Genomic DNA, 20,174 nt, shown 5'->3' on the forward strand with positions numbered 1-20,174 from the left:
GAAAGAAAGAAAGGGTCCTTGTAAAAGTGTTTTCACTTAGGAATGATGCATAGCAAACAACTCTAACATTCAGACACTAGTAGGTTTGACAAACTTCTAGAATATCACTGCACAAGTCACCTGTTTGAAACCTATCAAAATAAAAGTGAATACAGCACCAGCTAGATCAGAGTCAGCCTGTTCATGTTTCATACCTGATAAAAACAATACTAAAATGCTAGAAAGTGAGATATGTACCTCCTCCAACTCAGATGTCAAGCAGAGTTAGATTCCAATTAGCATCTTCAACCCAAATAATTAACATACATGAGCATGGTAATTTAGCTAGAGCAAAGCCTACTTCCTTCTCTGGACCAGTCACGCTTGTTCATGTCTAAATACAAGAGATTGGGAAGATACTTACTGATACACATCTTGTAAGTACAGAATTAGGAAACTGAAACAATCCAACACAAGGAATACAATCCAAATGTCTGAATCTCAACTAGTCAAAACTGGCAACTTATAAAGAGGGTACATTCAGGAAGTCCCTTTCCAAAATGAAGTTCACATGGAGACAAAGCTGAAAGGCTGTTTGTTACGTTACAGACAGCAAAGAAAGAACAAAAAAAAAAAGGCTGGATATAGGAGCCAGTATTAGATAAGCCATCTGCCAGGAGGATTCCACAGAAGATGCAGGTTTTAAAAAAAAAAAAAGTGAATGATAATTCTTAGTTAACCTTTTGTGTAATTGCTACAAGGTATCAAGACAGGCTATGATGCATATTACATACGTTTTGCCTGAATACAAATCCTTCTCTAATCTCAGTAAATTTAACTCAGGGGTAAAGCAACCAGGCATGCATGGTAAGCAAAGACATTATGCTTGGGACTCATGCCTTGGGAGGGGGCTGGGGCTGCACTGCCACAACAAGCGTCAGGCCCCTTGTGGCTTCTCTGCCATCTGCCAGACACACCAACACCTTACAAGTGGAGGTTGTGGGCATTTTGGGCTCTTTGCCCAAAACCGCTGCCGACCCCTGATCTAATGCTATACCCTTCTCTCCCAATGATGCAGAAAAAGAAAGCTCACCATCTAAAGGACAAATGAAGGTTTCTTGGGTTTTGTTTTGTTGTTTATGTATACTGTTCCATGAGCTGGGGTGCATACGAAACTGAGGAAATGCCTCATGTGCCTGGAAAACAAAGTTTAATAAGCCCTTGAAGAGTACAATACCCAAGTCTCAATCTTAATATTTAATAGGCAAAATTAGAATCAGATCTGCTTTCCCATGTCTTTATTTAAGGAGACTGGTAAATATTGAAAGGTATGAAGGTACCTTATTTAATATGGAGTAGTAATTGCTGACCATGTGCTCGTATTTCTTGTGAGATGACTTTATCAAATTTTAGTCTTATGTTTTTGGTTACTTGCTTTCATTTTTGGAAAGGTTTTCTTCCCCTTCCTTTTTATATGAGAAAGGAAAACATTAGTCCTCCCGAACTAAAACCGCATGATTTAATAGCTTTTATTTACCTTTGGGAATCCTCAACCAGACTGCTCAATGGGGGTCTTTAGATTTGCTATTCTTGATTTACATTAAGATTATTTGCATGCACTACTATGACAACTCTTAACAGATCCTTGATACTTTGTGACTTGGTTAAAGTGTCAAGTTAGCACTGCAGTAAACTTAAGTTTCAGGCCTAAACCCAATTTAGGAGGGGATTTAATGGTACAACTTACATTGCTTCCTTGAGCAAAATAAGCTATGCTAGTAAAAGCATGTTTTGCCAGCATAATGCTTTACACCAGGGTTTATATAAAAATCACTATACCAATAAAACAAAAGTCTGCTCCACAACTAACATATGATAGCATAGCTATGTATACATACTACTGGTTAAAACATTAAAAAGCTTTACGATACAAATTAGGGAGGCTCAAGACATGCAAACATACTATATAGGTCAGTGACAGACATGAAGAGGCTCTTTACTCCTTTTAATTTCCAATGTAAAAAAGTATCAAGTCACCTTTGCTGATCTGAGCTTTACTACCAATCCTTCAGAATCAGGGAGGGGCAGGGCTGGAAGCAACTGCCAGAGGTCATCTAGTCTCAACCCCCTCCTTGAGGCAGGACAATTCCTATCCAAGCCATTCTGTACAATCCAATATCTAAACTCTTCAGTAAAATGGTCAACCCTGATAACGCAAGACCTAACACCATAGCCTACCACAGGTAAAGCAGGCAGACCATGGCAGGAAACATTGTGCTTCTGTAAAGGTTCTTAATATATGCTCCAGAACTTCCCAGAAAAAGCACAATGCCCCCCCCCCCATAGAAGAAGGCAAAAGACTCCCACCAACTCTGCTCACCAAGTCCCTACCTATCTGACGAAGGGGTATAATTCCTTCCTGAACCCAAATATGGTAACCAGTTTAACCCCAAGCAGAGGAGCAGGAAACTCCAGCTTTAAATACTAGCAAGAACACTGTTGTTAATCTCTGGCCTTGGCTATAGCCAACACTTAAGGCCTGTGAAGAAGGCTTAAACAAAAACCTCAAACAAAAAGTACAACCCCCCCAACCAAAATTTAGCACAGGTGTAGTACATATGTAAACAGGGAAGAAGTAGTTTTTCCCTGATATTCAGTTTAAGCCTACTTTGCCTCAACCTTTAAGCCACTGGTTCATGTCCCAATCCGCAAGAAAGAAGAGGGAAACACCTCTTTCTATGGCAGCCCTTCAAGTATTTGTAGGCTTGCTATCACCTTCAGCCTCTCCTTGTATGACTTGCTTTCCAAGACCCATGTTTGTGGCCCACCTCTGGACCTTCTCCAACTTCTCTATTTCCCTTTTAAAATCCGAAGTCCAAAGCTCCATATAATATTCCCAATAAGACCTAACCAGTGGCAAGTAGGAAGGCACTACTGCCTCTCAGGTCTTTCACTTATTACTTCTATTAATACATCCCAAAACTGCATTTATCTCGCATGTGGCTACTTCACCCCACAGCCCCATCTTCAGTCTGTGATCTACCAAAACCCCCAGAGATCCTCTTCCCTAATGCTGCCATCCAGTCAGATGTCACTCATTTTGCATTTATATTTTTGATTATTCTTCCCAAGATGCGATGCCTCAAATCTGTCATTGTTGAACTTCATTCTGTTAGATTCAGCCCAGCTTTCCAATCTGTCTAGATCCTCCTGAATTGTGTTCCCATCCTTTAGCATGTTCACAATCCTTTCCAGTTTCATGTAATCTACCGACTTGCTCAAGAAGCTTTCTAATGATTTGGATGCTGGCATACTCAACATGCTGAACAGCACTGGGCCCAGGACAGACTCCTAGGGGACTCCACTCAAAGCCGCCTGCCATTCCCATGTGGATCCGTTTACAATTATCCTTTGCTTGCAGCTATTGAGCCAGCTGCCTATCCACCTAGTAGTTTTATCTGGCCTACATTTCTTCCAATTGTTTGTTCAAAGCTTCCTTAGGGTCACAGGACTCATTTTTTAAACTGAATTTGGATGGTGCAATAGTCCAGAATTCAATGGGATATGGCTTCTTATTCTGCCAAGAATAAGAAACAATGACTTGGTAGATGCAGTAAGTTTGATGCTGAAACAGAAGCTGAACACAACCTAGACTTGCCTAACACAAGCCACAATGTTGTACAATCAACTTTTAAAAACAATCAACTATAATGTTTCACCCTAAAATATACTTAGAAACAAGTAACTGGGTTTTTCCCCCCCTGTTGGTAGGCCATAGAGAATAAACACAAGTAAAGAGAAGCTAATAAAAAAGCCAATTAAAATCGGAATGTATATCACTAACAACATTTCCCATGTTGCTGTGTGTGCTACCCTTTTCAGATGAATTGCCTTTTTAGGGGAGGAGCAAGAGAGGACAAGGTGATTCCACACCCAAGTTCTGGCCAGGAGCCAAATTCAGGAAAGAAGAGGTGGTATCCCACTTCAATCCACAAAATTATTTGAACTGTCAGAACAACTGTTGACTATACAGACCTTCAACCAGTAATTGGGCATGTTCCAAGTTCTAACATGCTCTTCTCAGGCTTGAATTATGTCTGCAGGCTTTTTGGCCATGGCCCCTTAACTTGAAGAAAAGGTTTTGCTAAATGCCATCCACTTGATGCAGCATCTCACACTGATTAGACATCTACAATCTTTTTTTTTTTTTTTTAAAACAGGAGGAAAGACCATCAGCAATACTGACAATTTGTTTCTCCCTTTGAAACCAGGGCTTCTCTTCAAACTATTTGTCTCGACTTTCACAGTCTCCACCCTTCCTATTTGTCATCCTGGTTTTTCTGCAACTTTGAAAGAACTTCAGGACATGTCTATTTTACCCCTCTGCACTGAGGAAGAAATCAAGAACGCCCATCTAGACCAGCGATTCTCAACCAGGGTGCTGTGAGATCCTTGGAAGGGTGATGCAAAATATTACAACTGTGGAGTGTTCAACATACTCCCATGATTTCACAGGATAAAACACGTTCTGACTTCTTATAAAGAACACAAAGACCACAACAAAATAACTGCTCTTTTTCTGTAGTCACAAAATGAATACAGGTGACCCTTGCCATTCACGGGGATATGTTCCCATGATCCCTGCAGACACCGAATGCGCAAATAGGGCACTGCATTCATGAGCACAGTGCCCCTGGCAGCTGTGGGGGCGGGGGCATGGCTTGGCAGTAGCAAGCGCAGAGCTCCTGAGAAGCTCCAGTAAGTGTTTAAAGTGTATTTAAAATGCAGGTTTGGCATTCATGAATATCTGAAACCGTGAATGCTGAACCTACAAATACTGAGCGTTTCCTGTAAAAGCCAAGATGTAGCACCCCTCAGAAAATGCTAGAAGTTGAGGCTGAGAATAACTGACCTAGACCAGTGGTGCTCAATCTGTGTCTGACCTGGAAGCTAGACAACTGGCGTAAGGCTGTCATCACAGATGAGATCCTACATGCAAGACTGCTACACAGGCCTGATCCAATGTGGCATGGTTGCACAGATGTGATCCAACAGAGCAGCACAACTCCATCCTTGAGAAGCTTGAGAGAGTCCAGAGAAGAGCCATGTGCATGACCAGAGGTCAGGGAAACAGACCCTACGATGACAGGCTGAGAGCCCTGGGGCTCTTTAGCCTGAAAAAGCGCAGGCTAAGGGGTGATCTGATGGCCACCTACAAGTTTATCAGGGGTGACCACCAGCATCTGGGGGAACGTTTGTTCACCAGAGCGCCCCAAGGGATGACGAGGTCGAATGGTCACAAACTACTTCAAGATCGTTTCAGGCTGGACATAAGGAAGAATTTCTTTACTGTCCGAGCCCCCAAGGTCTGGAACAGCCTGCCACCGGAGGTGGTTCAAGCGCCTTCATTGAACACCTTCAAGATGAAACTGGATGCTTATCTTGCTGGGATCCTATGACCCCAGCTGACTTCCTGCCCTTTGGGCAGGGGGCTGGACTCGATGATCTTCCGAGGTCCCTTCCAGCCCTGATGTCTATGAAATCTATGAAATCCACCAAATATGGCTACAGAGGCATTATATGGATGGCAGGGCTCCCCACAGGTCTACAAGTTCAGCCACAAGGGAGCACTGGAAGAGTTAGTGCCACAGTTCAAAGAGTAATCACCTTTTACTGCTACAGCTCCCCTGCCACCAGATTTCCAGACCCACGCGAAGCCCTAAAGTTTGGATTACCTGGCTCTGTGGGCCAAAGCTTGAGCACCACTTATCTAGCCGCCTGGCACGACCACACCTAAAAAGCCCTCTAGAATTTGTTAAGTGCTCTCTGAATCCATCCACTTTACGGTAATTTCATATAGATCAAGTTTTCCCAAGATTACTTACGAGGACATCATACAGGACACCTAAAGTACATCTCGTCTACTGCTTCTCCCTTACTTAAATCAGGTCAGTTACTTTGTCAAAGATATTAATTGGGAATAAATATCAAATCTTTGGGCTGTTTCTTATCAACTCCATATCCTTCAAGTTTCATTAATAAATTTTAGTAGTTCCTAGGAGCTGAAGTTAGGCTGACTGAGCTCCATTTTCCTGGGGTCCTCCTTTAGTCTTTGGGATCTCAGAGATCATTTTCAAAATCCAGCTCATCACTGCCAAAAATACCTCAGCTAGTTCCTAAAGGCATTAAGGGATAAACTTCATCAGATGCCGATGACCAACTTCTTACCAAATACTCTTTAAACCCATTCTTCTGTATTTTGACTTCTGCTCCTACTCCCCCGTTAAGCTTGCATTGGATTATCTATTTTATGAGAGCTGAACTAAATACAGCATTGAACATTTCAGCCCTCTCTGCACCTTTTTATTTGCTCTCGTTCCTGGTTAAATAGCATGCTTCTATTTTTATGCCTTTAGCAATCCCTTGCAGTTGAGGATGAGAGTCATCCATGACTATCTTATCTGTGTCTCCAAAGGTGGCTGATGAAGCCTATTTTGAATCAACAGATTCTACTGGAGCTCAGATGCGTGATTGTGTAGGATGGGTGGTGCTGGATTCTTGATTTGATCTGTGACATGCTGTTTCTGCTGCTCCTGCTTTCCCATCATCTTCTTGTTGTGAGGTTTCAAAGTACTAAGATCCCTACAGCAGACTCTCCCTCCACTTGGGGCAGTCCTGGGCAACAGGTTCCCCATGAATTGACATCACTGTTGTATTTAAGTTGGTCTTGATGATGTTCCTGAAGTGTTTTCTCTGCCCTCCTCTTGATCATACACCTTGGCTGAACTGGGAGAATAAGACTTGCTTTGGGAGTTTTCAGTCAGACATCCAGATGACATGGCCAGCCCAAAGCTGATGTTGCATGATCACTGCCTCAGTAACTCATGGTGTTAGCTTGCAGGAGGATGCCAATGCTGGTGCACCCGTCTTCCCAAAGACAGGATTGATGGTTCTTCTCCAACAACTTTAGATGTCTCCTATCTGTTGTCTACGGTAAAAGCAAGGTGGAGATCACAACTGCTTGATACACCATGAGCTTAGTTTTGGATCCGATGTGTGATCTTGAAACACCTGTTTCTTTAGGCACCCAAAGGCTGCACTTGTACATTTGAGGTGATGTTGAATTTCTTTACTGATATCAGCCTTCTGTGAAAGATGGTACTGAAAACACTGAACATTCTCCAGAGTCTCATCATGGATCTGGATTACTGGAGTTGGAGACTGTTTATTAAGAGCTTGTTGGTGGATGACCTTAGTCTTCTGAAGGTTAAGCGTCAGTCCCATTTTCTTTCATGCCTTGATAAAGATAGATTGCTTGAAGGTCTGTTTCTGAATAAGCACACACTACAGTACCATGAGCATACTGGAGCTCAATGATTAACGACTGGAGTGGTTTTGGTTCTGGCTCCAAGTCAGCTGAGGTACAACAGCTTACCATTTAGCTCCACTCCAGCTGGAAGCTTGTTGGTGGTCAGATGTAGCACTGCAGCAAGATTTATTGAGAAGAACATTGGCATAATGGTGCAGCTTTGCTTAACCTCAAAGGGATCTGTGATAGAGCCATTACTGAGAACCATCACTTGCATACCCCTCATGGATCAGGCAGAGAATAGTGACAAATTTCAGTTGGCATCTGTACTTCAGAAGGATCCTCCACAAGACTTCTCAGCTGAGAGTTGAAAGCTTTCAAGAGGTCAAAAGCCATGTAGAGAGGCTTATGTTGTTCCCAATATTTCTCCTGCAGCTGGTGAGCTTTGAAGATCACTTAAGTTGTGTTTCTTGATGCTCTAAACACTGAGATTCCAGAAGGAGCTCTTCAGCAAATGGAAGGAGACAGTTCAGAAGAGTTCTTGAAGTTATCTTTCCCATGGTGGACAGCAAGGTGAACCCTCTGTAGTTTCTACAGTTGGACTCGTCTCCTTTCTTGAAGACTGTCACAACCGTAGTGTCCCTGAGATAGTCTGGGATTTCCTCCTCATTCCAGGTCCTCAAGATGAGGGCATGAAGCAGTGATATACAGGCTCCTCTCCTGTTTGAAGATTTCCATGAGATTCTATCCACTCTAGCTGTCTTGTTCTTCGTCTGCTTGATGCCTTCTACCACCTCACCAAGGGTTGGAGAAATTCCGAGGTAATCTGACTGGGTGTTGCGGGATGGAGCTGAGAACACTCATCAACAGCAGCACTGACTGAGGTGGTCTTCAAAACGCTCCTTCCAACAGGCATTGATGGCTCCTCTGTCCTTGATCAGGTATCCTCCATCCTTTAGGTTTCAAGGGGATTGGTCCCCACACGCTCAGACCCTAGATGGCTTTGGTGGCACTGAAGAAGCCACACATTGTGGATGTCAGCAAGATGTTGCATCTCCTTAGCCTCATCTTCTCACCAGTTTTTCATATGATTACCTTTGTTTCCATATCACTGAAGAGCTCCTGATGCAGCCATACTGGTCCTGAACTATGCTTCCTCCACTCCATAATACTCTGCCATTGTGCTCTAGCATTCACTGGATTACAGCACATGCGCACTGCTGCACTTGTTTGTTTCTTAGTGATTCTCTCCCCAGATCCTGGCCTATTAGTACAACAAATTTCTTGGGATCTGCACTTTTGAAGTCACTGGTCCTTATTTCTGTTGCTCCTAGACTTTGCTTTCCTTAGAACTGTGGACTACTGAGCATGTTCCCTTTTACCAGAATGGTCTTAAACCTTCACATTTTTTACCACTTCCCCCTATTAAAATCAGCATCATATCTAACACGGTTCTTCCCACTTGTTAGAGATTTTCAAATGAAAAGGGGCTATATGAAACTATGCTAGCTTTCAACTATGATGGTGTAACAGTGCCCATGTCAGCAGTTACCATAGCAGCTGATGCATATTACAGTTGCCATACCCTCCCTTAACAACGGTAACTAGTTCACATTCACTTGTGTGGGGTAACATGCAAGCATACATGTACAAGTGCTATTTAATTGCATTATCAGTAGGTCTCAGCGATACCCTAGTGGAAGCTTCACATTATTTCAAAGCCCTTCTCTAAACTCTCTGCATTGGCTATACTTTGTTTACCTTGTGAAAATCTCAAATGTAACTGCCAGAAGCTTACTTAGCAACAAACTTTTTCATCTGAATGAAGACAAACAGGTGCTGAGAAGGGCCTGGGGTACAGGGGTGTCTCCTTAAGAGATTCATGAAGGTATTAATAAAGGTATTAGCTGTATTTCCTCTGACTACACATATAGGGGCAGACCCAGGTGGTACAGTGGTACAGTTGCACCCCTCTTCGATTCCTGGCCCACTCAGTTTCATAGTTTCATAGTTTTAGGGTCGGAAGGGACCCAATAGATCTTCTAGCCCGACCCCCCGCCAGGGCGGGAGAACAACCCAAAACCCCCCCCCACAAACCCTAAAAACAAAAACGGGACTCAAATGAGTCCAGCCAGGTAAGAATCCAGCCTCTTCTTAAAGATCCCCAGGGTAGGGGCCAGCACCACCTCCCTTGGAAGTTGGTTCCAGCTCCTAGCCACCCTAACTGTGAAGTAGTTTTTTCAGATGTCCAGTCTGTACCTCCTCTCCATCAACTTGTGCCCATTACTCCTTGTTATGCCAGCGGGGGCTAGGGGAAACAGTGTCTCCCCCAAACCCTTCTGGTTCCCCCTAGTGAGTTGATAGACGGTCACCAGGTCCTCCCTCAGCCTTCTCTTGTGGAGGCTGAATAGGTTCAGGTCCCGCAGTCTCTCACTGTAGGGTCTGCCCTGTTGTCCCCGGATCATGCGGGTGGCCCTCCTCTGGACCCTCTCCATGTTGTCCACATCCCTCCTGAAATGGGGCGCACAGAACTGGACACAATACTCCAGCTGCGGCCTGACCAGCGTCGCATAGAGGGGGAGGATCACCTCCCTGGCTCTACCCGAGATGCACCTGTGGATGCACGACAAGGTCCGGTTAGCCCTGCCAACCATGACCTCGCATTGTCGGCCCATGTTCATCTTGGAGTCAATAATGACACCAAGATCCCTTTCCGCCTCCGTGCTCTCAAGTAGGGAGTTCCCCATCGTATAAGCGTGCTGCTGGTTCCTACTACCCAAGTGCAGCACCCTGCACTTGTCCGTATTGAAACGCATCCTGTTCCTGTTTGCCCACCCCTGTAACCTATCCAGATCCTTCTGCAATCTCTCTCTCCCTGCTAGCGTGCTCACCTCCCCCCAAATTTTGGTGTCATCAGCGAATTTAAACAGGTTGCTTTCCACCCCAACATCAAGATCGCTGATGAAGAAGTTGAACAGTGCAGGCCCCAGGACCGAGCAGTTTAAATGCCAACTGCTTGGTAGTGGCAGCAGCATTTCTAGTCAGGCAGTGCTGAGGGAGTCTCTTAAACTTCAGGGCTCATTATAAATCTACCCCATCCCTGCTACACTCTTCGTTCCACAGGTGTTAACCACCCTCTCCCCTGTTTAATGGTCTTGAGCTTCCACTAAATCAAAGCAAGCCTCTCTTTTTCAGTTCTGCTACCTATAACCTGCTCCTGGTAACACAGCTCCTATTTCACAGCCCTGAAGGCTATTTTTAACTAACTTAGGTGTGGAAACCTTAATTCAGCTAAATAAACTCACGTATAAAAGTAATTTTCAGTAAAGCACTGAATGTACTGTCAAGATGTTCAAGGCGGCTAGATTTTGTACATTCAGTTCTAATGACTACAAGCCTAAAGTAACAGATTATTTTTGCTTAGTTTGTATACAAAATACCATATAGCAAATTAATGCACATTCCAATGAAGTTGCACTTGGTTTTGCTTAATCTTAAAACTGAATAACACAGCCAAGGGCCCCTAGGTTATTAGTAAACCTTCTAGTTTCTTTTTGGCTAGAGAAAGACGTGTTGCATTATATGCAATTAAGCACCTCACCATCTGCATCACCCCCTTCCAAATTTTAAAATTTGGACACACACACTTTCATAACCAGATAGCACTCAGATCCCCAAGTAAGCAAAGAATACTTGAGAAACTAACCCGAGACTGATCAGAAGGGGGCATATGGGATACGGAGAGAAGAAGAATGCTTTCAAATAAAAAGCAGCAAACATTACTTCAGGGTTTTTCGTTGCTTGTTTATATACTTAGAAAGAACTCCAGAAGGAAAACATGAAATCTTTGAGGGGAAAAAATAAGAGACAGCTCCCTAAATCCCAAGATGACTCTGGGAAGCAGCAAGACTGGTCCCATTTACTTAATCACATTTTCTCCAAGTACCATACAGGCAGCAAGTTACTCAGTTCTCACATAAGAATGGTCACACATACTACAGCACAACAGTGACCAAAAACTAGACACAGTGATAATATATTCATTGGTGCTTTTCAGAGAGTACCTTGTATACAGAAAAAATTTTATGCAAGAGGAAGAAAAAAGGTAGACTAGTCAAGATGCCTGGGAAGACGCATGCCGGTATCTTTTGTGTAAGCAAAATTTTATCAACAGAAGTGTGCTATTTTGCAAGTTTCAGAGACCCAACTGAATCATGTGTGAAGAAGAGAAAAGTCGTGTCATTTGATCAAAAGTTTTTTGTTTTTTTCCCCTTTAAGTCAGTGCTTTAAGGTTAGTTCTCAGGCCTGTCTTACAGTGAAGGTTTGCTGGCATTCCTAGGATTATAGTCAGAAGTGTTTCTCCCCAACCCTGACCAACACAGCAATGTGTAGATGTCATTATACTGGCAAAGAAAACTTCTTCTTCTGGTATTGCTTATTCCATTTGGAAAACAGATTTTAAAAAGTATTCCTTCAAAAGATTTTTTGGGGGGAGCCAGAATAAGCTTAGTGTTCATTAGGGAGTTTTACCCTGCATAATTCAGCTAGTATAGTATTCCCTGTAAATAACATTAAATGTTGATAAAGCCTAAAGGTAAAGAAATACTGTTATATTACACCAGCAGAGTACTCCTAATGTGGATACAACTATACTAAAAAAGCATCATCATACTGCTGTCATAGTAAAAGCCACACCTCAAATAAAAAATATCAGGAAAAAGAAAAACCCCCCACAAAAAGGGCTTCTACAGACAAAGTTGTCAGCTAGGAACCAAATTTCACCACTGCCCATTGTGCCAGCACTGGCCCCTACTGTAGGCCTGGATTAAGGTATTAGTTTTACCCTCTGTATTTTCTTCAAGAGCACTAAAACCGTTTTGGCTGAAGGTGTAAAAGGAAGTTTGACTTAAGCAGCTCTAAAACATTTCATGCAGTGGTAGTCTTTTTGCTACAGGACCATAGAATGCAAGAAATATTACTAGGTTTGATGACAGTCCAAAGATTTTTGGACACTCTTACTGGAGTTCAACAATATTTGCATGTTTGTTTTGGAGTAAATAAAGAATGAATCAGAAGACAATTTTCCATGTTGTATTCCAATTCTCATGCAGGGAGCACAGTATATTCATCATTCAGCTGCTCACTGAATCCAAATGTGATTTTGCTGTGATGCCCACAGAAACAATGTCATTAGATTTAGCCCCCAAATTGTCCCCCTTCATGAAGGCCGTAAATCCCATTAACGTAAAAAAATTCACGACTTGGAATGTTCGAAATGGTCAAGCTTTTAACTGGAGATCATTCCTAAATTGACTATAATACTAAGTATCTATGAACTTCTGAACAATAAGGGTTTAATTTTTATAACCATGTCGCATAAAATGAGTGAGTTCAATCCAGTCTTGTGGCAACTAGTAGAAGTCTTCAGTTGACTGTTTACAGCCTAGCAAAAGTTGTATGCAGTTATGGAAGGCTTCACTCACCTCAGATAGGAACAGAATTTTAGCAAAAGACAAGGTCTTTGCAGAGATGAATTGTGTAAAATAAAATATTCCATGTTCTAGAAAGCTAATCCAATAGTATGTGCATTACCTATTCTCTAATTGTGCCCAATTACCATTTTCCATATTTGTGTTATTCTCGTGGTAACAGGCTTAAATTCAGCCTTTTCCCCATTAATCAGTGTTTACAAGTTAGTGACCAACCCCACCAAGTCTCAGTATATACCTTAAGTTTATGAGTAATCTTTCAATGGAATATTATAAAAGGTCAGAGCATCTGTAGCTTAGAATATAGATACTGCTGCATAAACAGCTTCTGACAGTGCCTAATATAGAATAAGGGCTATTTAGAGTGTCAGAAAAAAACAGGTGCATGCAGCAGAGAAAAGTGCGTGTTTACTCTGTGGCCATGGAGCCCAGGTAGCACAAAGGATTTGGCATCAGCATGGTGTGCATTTGTACACTGCCTAGAGAACAGCACCTGAATCAATGCTATAGAGGTCTCCATGACTAAGCTAGACTTTTGGTCAAGATGTATACAATACATTAAAAACAAGGCAGTTTCTAAGCATGACCCTCTGTGTGCCCACTAGATGCAGAGGGTACTTTCGAGTGCATAAATCAAGTCTGAGCACGTGGCTCACATTACAATTGGGACATGAACCGTGGGAGTTTGCAGTTGCTCAACAGATACAAGCCTGATACAAAATACAGAGTAAAGGTAATAAAGACTGATCAGATGTTGGTATTATTAAATATTAACATCCAGCTGTCTCTCATCTTCAAAGGAGATCAACAAAATGAAGTCATTAGTATCCAAGTCCCACACACAAGAGGGTTCACAGGCTACAGACAACTATCCAGGTGAACGTATAATTTCTATCACACTTGGGGGACGGGAATCACAGGGACTGTTTACCTCTGTCAGTAGGTAAAACTTGCTGCATGTTAGAAGATGCAGTCACTTACATTCTCTTAAATTTAGCAGAGGTAGCATATTTTAAAATATTCAAGCACTATAAAAAGTTTATCACTGAAGTAGAGTAGACAGCTTTCCTCAGAAACCCCCCAAACCCCAAAGGTTAAGCCATCCATCTCTTTAGAATTTAAGTTCCCCCCAAAAAACAAAAACCCACACAGAACATCCCCCTCACCAAAAAGCAAAAACACCCCTCCCCCCCTGCCCCAACAACCATGCACAACGTCTCTAGCCATTCTGGCTATAGAGCTAACTTCCTAAACATTAACAGGTGGTAAATCAAGAAGTGTTACCTTGAGCATGCCTTTTTTCAGCTACTACATCTTTACTAACCAAAGTGAAATTAATGAGAGGATGCTTTTATTAGTGGTATTGGAATCCTGTAGGTATTCGTAGACCATCAAGAATTATTGCAGCTTCATCCTGCAGAGGGAAACTAGACACCGTGGTGTTCTTTGTAAAAGGCTAGTAGGCGAGTGAAAAAAAGGACACCTCTTTTCTTCCAGTTCAAGATTGCCAGTAGACTCTTACAGGTCTATACAAAACTCCACGCTGCCACAGCTGACTTGCTACTGGCTTAGTAGTCTCAAGCCAGCTCAGACATCTCTAAACCCAGCAGCACATACACTACACTCTACTAGTGCCAGAGGAAGCTAGTTAGACAGAAGTTAAAACGGGCCCCTAAGGAGGTGAAAAATATGCGAACAGCATGCGAACTGTTTAAGAACGCCATCTTAGAGGCACAGAGCAAATGCATACAATAAATCAAAAAGAATGGAAAGAGGACCAAAAGAAAAGAGTCAGCATGGTTTAATGGCAGAGTTGCAGAAAAAAGATGCCTTTTTCTGCTTATTGAAAAGTAGAAATCAAACACTAATGAGGAAAATAAAAAAAGAGTACAAACTGGCAAGTCAAATGTAAAACTGGAATAAGGCAAACTAAGAAAGAATTTGAGGAGAAGTTTGCTAGAGATACAAAAAGTAACAATATTTCTCTAAGGACACTAGAAGCCAAAGTCCTGCCAGGGTAGTCAGTTGGACCTTTGGATAATCAGTATAAGAGGGACACTAAAGGATGACAGGACCACTACAGAGAAACTAAATGCATTCTTCACATCTGTTTTCACTGTGGAAGATGTTAGGGAGATCCCCTCACTAGATACACTCCTCTCTAGGGACAAGTCAGAAAAGCTGACCCAAATTGAGGCTTCAATAGATGAGGTTGTAGACAAGAGACCAACTAAATGGCAGCAAATCATCAGGACCTGATGGGATTCACCCTAGCATACTGAAAGAGCTCAGGTCATGAACTGTGAAGCTCTTCTCATTAAAACCAGTCCTCTCCTACAGATGCTGTGAGTCACACTGGCAACTCTTCATATTTTAAAAAAGGCTTTAGAGAGGATGCAGGGAACTACAGGCCAGTGAGCCTAACTTCTGTTCCTGGAAAACTGGTAGGAACAATAATAAAGAAAGAGTTGTCTTGCACCTGAATGAATATAATTTACTGGGGAGGAATCAGCATGTCTGTCAAAAGGAAAAGTATGCCTCACCAACCTACTAGACCTCTCTGAGGGAGTCAATAAGCAAGTGGATCAGGGTGAGCCAGTTGGCACAGTATAGTTAGACTTCCAAAAAGCCTTTGGCAAGGTTCACCAGAGGCTCTTAAAGGTTAGGTAGTCACAGAATTATAGGGAATGTCCACTTGTAGATTAGAAATTGGCTTAAAGACAGAAAACAGAGAGTGAGTTTAAATGGTCAGTTTTCAGGATGGAAGGTAGTGAACAGTGAGGTCCTCCAGGGATCTGCATTGGGACCCATGGTGCTTCACACTCATAAGTGTTCTGGAAAGGGGGTGAGCAGCAAGGTAGCCAGATTTGTGGATGACAGTTATGCCAAGTGTCAAAGACCAGGGCAGACTGCAAAGAACTACAGAAGGATCTGGCACGATTGGAGCGAATGGGTTACTAAGTGGCAAATGAAGTTCAATGTATTTAAGTGTAAATAATGAACCTGGATAAAAATACCCCAAGCTTTACCTACACTATAGTGTAGATAACTAAATTATCAGGAAAACTAACTGAAGTCAATGCAGGTGCAATTCAAATTATTTCTTTTCACCACAAGCATGACCTTGAGTGTCTCCCTTAATTCTGACCTACTATTGTGCTGCCTAACCTAAATAACCACTTGATCCAAAAGCTTCCTACATCTCTACATATATCCTTAGTCCACCTCTGAAAAGAAGCTTAGCTGAACAGACATTCCCTTGAGTCTTGGTGCAACCAAACACACCATTAAGACTGCAGACATGGGTCGTCCAGCCTTTGAGAAGCAAAGCTCTGGGGGCCATACATTTGCAATAGTTGTCTTAACTGACGCCTTGTTTTGGAAATGGTCTGTTGGTTCAAGCTACACAAATAGCTATATCACAGGAAAGCAGCAGTTATAATACACCTGCCACAAACATGGTACTGAACAAGATTATTTCTCAAGGTCTCTCCCAGTCCTACTCTTCCACCATTCTAGATTAAACTATAAAATATTTAAGCCCTCAAGCAGTTGGATTTGGTCAAAAAAAAAAATTTTTAATTTCCAGCTGAAAATTAAATTAGCAGCAGGCCACAAAGGCAGCACATATTTTAAGAAGTCCTGTAAACCCCAAGTTTAACAGTGTGCTGACAGATGCATTAGAAAGAAAAAAAAAAAAAAAAAAAAAAAAAAACAAGCTCCTATTTCCCCCCACAAATAAAATCAGCTGCTCATGTCCTGCACATACTATATGAAAGTCTAATCCTACTGAGTGCCTTAGAGATATGGAACTTTACAGATCAAAACATCATGGCAAGATCTGCATCTCGGAAGGAAAAGGAAGCAACCATATGAACAAAGGACTCCTGGGCCATCAAGTTTAGTTCCTGGAGTTCAAAGGAGATTGTTAACAGAAGGAACCCACAGCCACAGTTACCAGGAACAATATGCAAAATACAAAGAATATCCTGTAACATGTCAGAAATAAAAGCAAGGGAGACAAAGGCAATACCATGCCACTACAACAGTATTTGGGTTAATATATCATTAGAAGATCTTGGGAAAAAGACCATGCCTCACACTACAGAAGGCAGCCGAAACCTGCATGGTCCATGCCAACCTGACCTAAGGAAAAAATAAAATCCCTTCTTGCCATCAAATTTAGTGAACCGTATTATCTTGAGCAATATCTATGGCCAAAAGCCTCCGGATTTAGGTATCAGTAGAAGTATGAGGGCAACACCACCCCTTCCCACCCTAGATTTAACAGCTGCCAATATCCCAAAGCATCAGAGGATGGTGGGAAACCCCCCCCCCAAAAAGCACACACCCAAGTCAGTACAATTCATGAGGAAGGAGAAAAAAAAAATATTTGCTGGCTGCAATTTGCCAGCAGTAGAGTCCATGCTACTAAAACTACCTTTTTACTCCTAGCTTGGGACCGCAGACATGACTCCACAACAAACCCACTTATAAGCATGCCATAAACCCTCTGTCCTATGATACGATCCTTTCTATAAGCTTATGCAGTGTAAATCTCAAAGAAGCAGTTTCTAGCTCTTTACTTGGAAAACCACTCAAAAAACATCACTGCTCTAATAGCTGGAAATCAAAAGGTATCCAACCCAAGTGTATAGGTAGCTAGTTGATCTTATACTGTTGTTGTTTTTCATCCTAAAAAGCCCTTGCCTTTAACGTTCATCTGAAAGTCTTCTTATAAATCTACGATAACACCTCAGTCTCTAAACAAGGCAAACTCCTTTCATCTTCTTGCATTAGTGCCAGCTTCCATTGCCTTGAGCACCTGAAGAGCTCTTCTTTGAACCTGCTCCGATTTAAGTTCAAACTCATTTTTAATGCTGACCAGAACTATACCCACCCAGTATTCTAAATGGATTAATTTGGACAACAGTATTAGTACCTCCATTTCAACTACAAGTAATAATACTCTTTGTTTGAAGCAATGGTACCAGATTACCTGAAGGTTCCTCAGTAGTTCACCCTGAGCAAGTTTCCCTTCATTTCCCACAACAACATTCTGGGTCTGGTGTAGACTCACCCAGCTAGCCTTCACTCCAGTCTCACTTAAGAACTGTGCAAGTCTTCTGCACACAAACAAGGAATAAGCAGCCAGATGCCATTATCCATTCTCATGTGATAACATGCCTTAACATTAACGGATATCAACAAACATCATAGAAGGAATACCAAAGGCAAACAAATCTTTAAATTTTCCCTCTACTAAAGAAACCGTCATATACATATGCTTGAGCCACCATGCATTCATGAACACTCATAGTGCAATTCAGTGCAAGCCCATGACTTGCTGGCAGAAAGTGAACAGCCAGTCTTCTGAAATTAAATATAGAAACAGTAAAAAGACACTTGCCTAGATTAACCCTCACTTCCTACTTCATTTTAGTCCAACAGTCCCCTATGGGAAAATAGAACTCCTTAAATAAACAAAGCTCATCATAGTTGATGCTGTAGAAATTTCATCATGTTTACACAGTGACTTATGAAAACCCGTTTTAAATTTTTATTCTTTGTTGCTGCTACTTTTCAGACTAGAGCATTTTAACCCTCAGTTTAACTGCTGTAGAAGATGGATAGCAGTTCATGGAGCTTGGGTAGTGAAAAGAAGATAGCCTGTTTCATATCTTGGCTCTCCCTACACTGAGCATGTGTAGTGCCTCAACTTCAGATCACAAAGCACTTTACCAAGGAAAGCAAATATGATGCTAAACTACTGAGGTTGCAGGTGCTTCAGGGAAAAATTTAAATCTGAACCAACTTTTCTTTGGCATTAAAAAGCTCCCCCGTAAATATTTAAATCAATCAGGACAAGAAAGTTTCACAGGGCTTTACAAAACAAAAAATTTGAAGTCTGAACTGAGTTGACAGGATCCCTTTAAACTTGAAACTGGACCAATAATAACTGAGTATAAGTAACAAGAGTTGTCAACAGACCTCATAACCCTTTGCCCCTTATGCTAGGGCAAAGAAACATTTAGTGATGAGAGATCTCATGGCTGTGAGACTATAAAAAAAACACCAAACAGGACAAGTGTGGAAGTACCATCACTACTTTAGTTTCAACCCAAAGCCTTACCCATAAGTTTATCCATCTTCTTACTATGTTTGAAGAAAACATTGCTTTAACTATGTAGCCTCCTCCTCTGCAAGATTTATAACCATTTATCTGCTTCAAGAGAGAAGCTATTCATTGATTTAAATATTAGTAAGTGGCATTATTTCACCACAGATTTCCTTGATATGCTATCTGTAACATCCTGAATGTCAGATCTACATGGAGAATACAAAGGAATCTGGGGGAAGAGACTTATTCCCATACCCCTGACTCTCACTGGTAAAATAGTTGTTATAAAGCTTTCCTACATCAATGTATTTGATCGAGTCATTTTCAGTACAGATGCAAAATTAAAAGATTTCATTTTTTGCTAAGCTTTCTATGGCACCAGAGATATTGCAGGGGCATTCTGTTCATCAGTACCTACTTTCTTTAAAAAAAAAAAAAAAAAAGAAATAAAAAACCCCAAAACCAGACAGTACAAATGAAATGGAGGCAATTACACATTTCAAGCCTCTGTTTAAAGAGAGGGGGAAGGAGAATTCTACCCAAGATGGGTACTGAAAACTAAAAGCAAAAACAGTGCAACAAGCAAATACCCCTAATTAGTTATGGAAGTAATTCTCAATTTTATTGTTATTATTATTTTAAGATTCAAGACACCCGTCAAAAAAGTGCCAGCTCTCATTTTTCTGTAGATAAGAGTGAAAATTAGATTAATTCTCCTGTTTAAAAGAAGTCAGAAAGAACATGGCATGTAAGAATGTTTTTGACTCCATGGATTCCTGTTCGTTGCGTCTTATGAATAACATTTGCACACCTAACACTGCTAACATTGTGTGGCACCCTTGAAAGGATCAAGGCCCCTAGGGTGTCATGGCCACCCCAATTGAAAGTCACCAATTTAGGGGGACAGAGCATTCAGCATCCATGTATAAACTAGTCTAAAAGAGGTCTTCATAGCTAGTATTAAGTCCAAGTTTGCTTTTGGACACCCTAGAAATGATGCTGTAAAGTTAAATACCAGGATACCCATGAATGAAAAGGAGGCATTTCTAATACAAGCAGCAAAGGTCATTTAACAGGGTATAATATAATACAGAACAGTTTATGGAAGGAATACAGTACACATCTGAAAGTGCATTTGGCATTTAGAAAGGAAAGGAGAGTTAGCCAGATTAGAGTTTACCTATTTTAGTGAAAGATGAAGTAGCACCGATTCACAGATGTTAGGGTTGGAAGGGACCTCAATAGATCTTCAAGTCCAACCCCCTGCACAGGCAGG

General features: G+C 41.7%; 1 protein-coding gene across 26 annotated transcripts in view; it reads right to left on the minus strand.

Annotated features, from left to right (window-relative positions):
* The window catches only part of PICALM (phosphatidylinositol binding clathrin assembly protein), a 100,805-nt gene that overhangs the window by 70,560 nt on the left and 10,071 nt on the right, over positions 1-20,174 (minus strand). For 19 of the 26 annotated variants that reach the window (XM_025193621.1, XM_025193619.1, XM_025193623.1 and 16 more), the window contains exon 2: positions 1,073-1,175. The exons of the other annotated variants lie outside the window; for them this stretch is intronic. In XM_025193621.1, the coding sequence (XP_025049406.1) occupies positions 1,073-1,148 (76 nt within the window). In that variant the 5' untranslated portion in view covers positions 1,149-1,175. The remainder of the gene's footprint in view (positions 1-1,072; positions 1,176-20,174) is intronic. 26 annotated transcript variants of the gene reach the window in all.

Source organism: Alligator sinensis, unplaced genomic scaffold (assembly GCF_000455745.1).
Source record: "Alligator sinensis unplaced genomic scaffold, ASM45574v1 scaffold523_1, whole genome shotgun sequence".
NCBI classification, from domain to species: Eukaryota; Metazoa; Chordata; order Crocodylia; family Alligatoridae; genus Alligator; species Alligator sinensis.